Here is a 7,426-nt window from a genome sequence, read left to right on the forward strand (position 1 = left end):
GGGAGGTCAATAAGATATAATCAATAAAAAATTGGTGTCCATGACACATGCAATAATTCTGTGCTTGCAGGTTGCACAGCGAACAACTGCTCCCAGATAAACTGATAGTAAGACAGGATTTATTTTAGAGAAACGTGAATATTTAAGTATTTATTTACAGAACTCCAAGGTGAAGCGCTGTATTTATTTTGTGAAGAATAAATCGCCGTGAACAAGGATTACATTTTAAATCATCATTACCAGTCAAAACACATCCAGAATGATGGGGGAACAATAGCTTAACACAACCATGTAACAAGCTGCTCTCCACTCGGAGATATATTTAGATTATGCACAACAGAAGTCAACTTATGGCACTGCCTGAGGGCCTCTGGGAAAATAAAGTGCCGAGCCCTGCCTTAGGCATGCAAACGATGCGATATGATATCAAAGATAAATTGTAGTTTACGTTTAAGAAAATGGAGGGGATGAGCATTTTGTGCCTGATTTGAAGGAGCTGCCAGTTCGAACCACAAAAGCAGCAGTAACTGACCCAGGACTCTTTATAGCTGGTGTAAGGGCTTAATTTTAAACTCATCAGCGCTCCACAACCACCTCGCCCGCCTCCTGGTGTGTATGATGCCCGCTAGATTAACTGTCAGGCTGACAAACCATCAGAGCAGATTTAGTGTGGATCAATTAGCTACTAATAACCGTGGTGAGCTTGGCTGTGTGTGTGTGTGTGTGTGTGTGTGTGTGTGTGTGTGTGTGTGTGTGTGTGTGTGTGTGTGTGTGTGTGTGTGTGTGTGTGTGTGTGTGTGTGTGTGTGTGTGTGTGTGTGTGTGTGTGTGTGTGTGTCTGCGTGCGTGCACATCTACCCTTCTGGAGATCAGCTTGCAGGCTGGAGGAGGGGCTAAACGTTAAACACCCAGGCACACTGATCTACTTTCAATCCGTCTGTTAAAGAGCGTGTGTGTGTGTGTGTGTGTGTGTGTGTGTGTGTGTGTGTGTGTGTGTGTGTGTGTGTGTGTGTGTGTGTGTGTGTGTGTGTGTGTGTGTGTGTGTGTGTGTGTGTGTGTGTGTGGCACCTACAAATGCGTGCACATGTGTTTTAGCTGACAGGATCAATCACTTCCAGTTGGGTGACTTGTCCTTGCACTCTCCCTGCCTGGGTGTCACTGTGGAGGCTGGTCTTGCCTGCTACGATCCTCTCAGCTCCTTTCCCGGAGGCACCGACTGACCTTGTGTTCAGTCTGCCAGAATTCACCTGCACCACTGGGTCAAAGAGCAACTCAAGCAACAGCAGCTACAATGTGAGACCTTTGTGGAGCAGGGAAGTGAGTTTTAAATCTTACACACCACTACTTTGATCCCCTTCCTGCATGCTATGAGACAATGTCTTCCACTGTGCAAACTGTAGCAAACCATCCAAAACACCCATCACTTTCCACAGCTGGGAATATGCATGTATGTGTTATTACAGGTCACATGATTCTTCTGTAATGTTCTGCAGCTGTTTCCCTCTGGCTGGTAGCTGACGCTGCGATTCTACCATAACACACACACACACACACACACACACACACACACACACACACACTATTCCAATGCTTTGCAAAACCTCGGCTGGAATAGGAGCTCCCATTTCATCCCTCCAGGATAAAAAAAAAAAGAGGGGGGGGTGAAAAAGCTGCAGAGTCAGCATCCCCAAGAAAGTCAAAGTCATCAGTGAGCGAGTGAGTGAGTGAGTGAGTGAGTGAGTGAGTGAGTGAGTGAGTGAGTGAGTGAGTAAGTGAATGAGTGAAAGATTTAGAGCGGTTTCAGAACTCGAGAGTTGAATGCAGATGAATCCAAGCCAAATCACATCAGAAAGAAAAACACTGCACAGAAGAATCTCTCTCTCTCTCTCAAGTGTGTGTGTGTGTGTGTGTGTGTGTGTGTGTGTGTGTGTGTGTGTGTGTGTGTGTGTGTGTGTGTGTGTGTGTGTGTGTGTGTGTGTGTGTGTGTGTGTGTGTGTGTGTGTGTGTGTGTGTGTTTCTCAGCTGGATGAGTGGATGCATGAAAGCCTTTGAGACAGATATACTGTGAGCCAATCTGAAGACGGGCTCCAGTGAAAGAGTGAAAGAATGAAAGAAGGGAAGAAAGAGAGCATTCTTTCACAACAGACTACAGCCCCTCCAATTCCCTCCCACCCCCCCACCTTCCCCCTCTCCCTCCCTCCAGTCCAATTCAACCTCCTCCTTCATGCTCTTCTCACCCTCTGCCCCCCTTCGTCTAGCCAGAATTAACGATTTCGCCCTGAATAGAATCTCTATATTCACTGACACACACACAATAACACACACAACCCCCCCCATCCCCCCACCCCCACCCCTCCCGAGGCAGATTTGTGACCTCACGTCAACAAACAACACCAAGCGCTAAATACGCGCTGACACAGAAAGCGGGCATACTGTACATATACATGCAGCACATATAACACTGTATGTACAGCAAGCGAGTGTGATCGTACGAGTGTACGAACAAACATCTGATCGCACTGGGCAGAATGCTCACTGACATAGAAACAGCCTCATCTGCTAAAATATGTCAGGATGTAATTAGTCTAAAAAGGGGGTCCTTAAAATTCCAGTGGGCACACACATTGACACACACATGCACAAAGGGCCTTAGTTAAACGCTGAATAGCTCGCAGGAAGTGGCTATTTGGCAATTTAGAAGCACCTCCCATGGCCCATGGAGCCTTCTCTCTCCTCTCTTGCCTCCAATCAGTCTCTTTTTTATCTTTCTCTCCCGACCCCCCCCCCCCCCCCCCCCCCTCTGCTTCCCTCCTCAGTTCTCATCTCCCTCCCTTGTCTCATGGCTGTGGGTGCCTTCCCACGCTCAGCTCTTGAACTTGCACCCCCGCCCCCCATCAGCATACATGTCAGCAAACTACATTGAGGGGAGACCGCGGTGCATGAAATGCGACCTTCTAAATGATGCGTCTCGAGCTTTTGTGTGAGCGCAAGGGGCTTTCAGCCTCTTGTGGTGCAGAAAAACCTGGAAGTCACCTTGTTTGAGGAGTGTAATGAAAAGCAGCAGAAAACTGGGCCAAAGCTCATTTTTGAGCCGGAGCTGCTGTCTAAGGCAAGTACTGCCAACTTAGTCCGTGTTTAATCAAAGAATTACCACAACCACCGTGACCTTTTAACTGATAACAATGACTCATCCTTTTTCTTGATTTATTTTCTTAGTATTATTACAACCATTCTGAGCCTGAAGGTATCAACTTTAAAGTACGACACTATTCAAAAGTGTCTGCAATATACACACAGGTCAGCTTGCAAAGTCAACAGCGGGAGAAAAGAATGGCAGCGAGTCAGGCTCAAGAGAAAGTTGAATCGGTCAAAAAGAAAAAAAGAAAGAGAGAGAGATCATTCAAAATTAGAGCTGAATTCATCTATTGCAGTGAAAACTAGTGAATGAAAGTTTGAAACTTGAAGCTGAAGTGACACCAGAGCACCAAACACCCCGAGATGGAGCGTGAACCCAAAGAGTTTGTCCTCAGAGGACATTAACTCGTCGGTACAGATAATAAAAAAGACACTATGAGGTTATGAGGTACGGGGTGTGGCGGTGGTGGTGGGTGGAGGGTGAGGGGTGGGGGGCTAGGTTTACAATGGCTATTTGGGTTCCCTCAAGAAAAAAATGTGGGTTTCATGAGAAACCTGTTGTTTGCTTCCTGGTTGATTTTTTTTTGTTGCCATTTCCCTCAAGCCACGAGGACGAGGAGAGCCCTCCAGTGACCCCACATTGCTCACCAAAGGGCAAAGCAGAGGAACTGATCTTGATCCCTGTGGGGGAAATTACTGCACTGAACCCATCCCATTCAAAGTTAACCTTAATTACAGACACTGGGAGTAGTGGCCCGCCGCAGTGCAGTGGTCACGAGCCTTGCTCAGGGAGCCACAACAGTAACCTGCCAGCAGTGGGATTCAAACCCTCCAACGTTGTAAAAACAAAGCAATAAATACATGTGAACACCAATGTGTGTTGTGTTCATACTGTGAGGGAGTCTGTGTCATTGTTTTATTTATGTCTTTTTAATAGTATTTCCATGATTCAGCGGTGACTATGAAATTGAAAAAAAAGGCATTTAAAATCTGATCCCGACACTTCAGATTGTGTCTGAAGAGCCACGCAATCATTGCGTACTCACTACCCCACATCACAAATTACATAATTGTATGGACTGCCAGCAGGTAACAGACAGTTTCATTTGAACTCTTTCTGAAACGGCAGGATTGTTAATATTTAAAGGGGGCAAAAGTAAAGACTTGTAGTAGTTTCTTCACTTTTTAATCACCTTGAACAGTGGTGGAGCTGGAGCAGGCTCGTAGTCTTGATTTAAGGACATCTCTCTCTCTCTCTGTCTCTCTCTCTCTCTCTCTGTCTCTCTCACACACACACACACTTGAAGCAAATTGATCGATGTAGTGAGAGAAGCCACAACTCTGTGACTACGGGGCAGCCTCAGTCACCACTTGGCCACTCTGCTGTGAAATTACAGTGTGGGCAGGTGGCAGGAGGTGGGATGATAAGGTGATGCTGCGCAATGATGATGAAGGGGACGATGATGAATGCCGAGTGGGAGGCAATTATTTCTCTCCCTCCACTTGTCTCACCTTCTGGTATTCGGAGTCCTCCGGCCTGAAGTCGCTGCTCACCAGTTGAAATTCAATGTTGAAATGAGGCAACCGGTGGAGCAGATTCACCCACCAGGGCGGAGAGTAATTCACGACGGCCGCCATCCTGATGCAAGCTGCCTGCCGGCTGTCGTCTCGTTCCCTTATAACCCCAGATGCCTCACGCGGACGCTGTGGAGAAATCCATCGCTGTCACGGCTGGAAAGCAACTTATGATGTTGTTTCACACACAAAAACAAAACACAAGATGATCGTGGTTGTTCACTGTGATTTCTGGGGATTTCTTTAACCTTCAAAGACAGATGCATTAACAAATATGAAAAAGTGGCAGCACAAACATGCAAATCAACACCACATTACATATGTATACATGTATACATATGCAAGCAACCTTGCATAAAATACACCTTTCATTAAGCCTCCATCTAATGCATTCTAAAACAATAATCACTCTTTTAAATTTAGTTTGCAGGGATGAAAAAAGCCTTTTACTGACACACCTGTCCAAGGTAGTGTGTGTGTGTGTGTGTGTGTGTGTGTGTGTGTGTGTGTGTGTGTGTGTGTGTGTGTGTGTGTGTGTGTGTGTGTGTGTGTGTGTGTGTGTGTGTGTGCGTGTGTGTGTGTGCGTGCGTGCGTGCGTGTGTGTGTGTAGTCAACAAAGGCAAAAACACTGCAATATGACATAATTTCAGTGAAAGCCACCCAACATGAACTGAACAGTTTGGGATTGTTTTGTTGTCTAGAAGCTGCAGCCCTGTGGGGTGTTGCGGAAGAAAATGTCATGCAGGGTAAAACGATCATTATTTGGATCCTGCGATATAAAGCACCGACTCGGTGTAAATGGGGGTATTGTTCACCCATGTGAGTGTTTTTTCTTTTTTTAATGAGGAGGATTAAAACCTATAACATAAAGGAATCTTGTCTTTAACAATAGCAGGACTGACTGACAGCAAGCAGCACCACCGGGGCTCGTTAATCCGAGCCACGGCTCCTTCCATTGTGCTCGGTTTACTGTACCGACACATGTAGGTCGAGGAAACGTCGTTAGCAGCAGATTAACGGGGCTTCGTCCCCGCTTTGTCCGTTAAAAAGTACCGCAGTCCCGCGGAGTCGTCAAGGCAACCGGGAGGACGGAGAGGCGCGCGGGACGGAGCGCGCGTCCGCGGGCATCCAAGAGGAGAGCAACGATGTTAAAGAGAAAATAGAGAAGAACAAAAAAAAGGCACCTACCTAGTGAAGCCCGAGCGGATGTAGACTGTGGTTCGGTGCGGTCCAGACCGGCGTCTCGTTCGCCTTTTGTCTTCCAGGATCCGGCAGCCGAGCGCTGCGGCATCAACGCGGCGGGTCCGGGTGCAACACCGACCAGAGAACCACCGAGCCGGTCCGCTCACATCTCCACCGGGACGCCCTTCCTCGTTTCCGACTGCCCTCGTCGGCAGATTAGGGGTTAAACTCTTTGACCCGCAGCACCGCTATCTATTTTCTGTTCCAGTCTGACGGTGCGGTTCGGTCGTCGTCTCCCTCGCCTGTCTCCAGCGATGGCGGCCGCGTCGGTGCGTTCAGCGCCGCGGAGCTTCGGTTGGACGATGTTGTTGTTGGAGCGTAAAGAAAACAGTGTTTTAAAAACCCCGCAGGACGCAGGACGGGGCTTTGCGGCAGCTCTCTCTCGTTCTCTTTCTCTCTCTCTCTCTCTCCCGCTCTCTCTCTCTCTCTCTCTCTCTCTCTCTCTCTGTCTCTCTGTCTCTCTGTCTCTATCTTTCTATCTCTCTCTCTCTCTCTCTCTCCCTCTCCCTCTCTCTGTGTGTGGCAGACATCAAATGCGCAAAACTGTCTCCCCCTGTCGGTAGAATGCAGGTACTTCACGCCACAGCGCGCTTTTGATTTATGACCATCACCTGCAAACATCCTAAATTCTGACATTTTTACCACAGTGCTAAAAGATAATGCCAATTTAATGTCATATTTGTTGTTGTTTCTTTCAGTTGTGGTTTTACTAAACAAGTTGACGTACTTCCTACAGACACAAGATTTATCCTATATACGCCTATTTATCTTTACTATTATAAACACGATATATTATTTTTACTGTGCCTGTTTTATTGAAATTCTGTTCTATATCACTCTCTATTTCTATTCTATCTACTTATTTATGGTTTGGTGTTGACAGGGCCTCGAGCACAGAATTGTGTACCATGTCATGCAACATGTACTGGTCTGACAATAAAGAATCCTTAATATTCCTTGAATATTTTTTTATTAATTGACACATTTTTTTAACCAGAATTCAATGTATGTGGCTGCACAGTGGTGTAGTGGTTAGTACCTTGCATTTTAATGAAAATGGGTTCAACTCTCCGCTACACATTTCTGTGTACACAGTTCAAAAACATGCATTTCAAGTTAATTGATAACTTGTATTGTGAGTGTCTGTCTTACTGTTTGTCCTTGCTTTATTCAATATTATTTCTGAATATGCCAAAGACAGCATCGTCATTTCAAGGCACTTTTACAGAGAAAAACAATTCCAAAAGGAGAAAGACACCTGCTGAACCACACTAGAGATGGAGACTGTCTGCTGTTCTGGGTGAATTTAGGGGATAAGAGGAGCGAAAAAGATAGGACAGACAGACATATTCTGGGGTAGGAGTTCAAGCCCTGGTTTGGATAGAGATTCTCGAATAGTGATGGCCAAATGAAGCTTCATGAACCACTTTCTTTATTTTCTGACTCCACCAGATGGCGCTCTTGGTTTGAAGATA

At 46.3% G+C, this 7,426-nt stretch overlaps 1 protein-coding gene across 1 annotated transcript in view; it reads right to left on the bottom strand.

Annotated features, from left to right (window-relative positions):
- Positions 1-6,353, bottom strand: part of LOC308109638 (protein tweety homolog 3-like) — a 30,847-nt gene extending 24,494 nt beyond the window's left edge. Inside the window, exons 1-2 of the mRNA XM_080463339.1 lie at positions 5,898-6,353; positions 4,647-4,838 (exon numbers count right to left, since the gene is read on the bottom strand). Coding sequence (XP_080319465.1) covers positions 4,647-4,772 — 126 coding nt within the window. The 5' untranslated portion in view covers positions 4,773-4,838; positions 5,898-6,353. The remainder of the gene's footprint in view (positions 1-4,646; positions 4,839-5,897) is intronic.
- Between the last annotated feature and the right edge of the window lie 1,073 nt (positions 6,354-7,426).

The sequence above is a fragment of the Lipophrys pholis genome, assembly GCF_963383615.2.
Source record: "Lipophrys pholis genome assembly, chromosome: 5".
NCBI lineage: Eukaryota > Metazoa > Chordata > Actinopteri > Blenniiformes > Blenniidae > Lipophrys > Lipophrys pholis.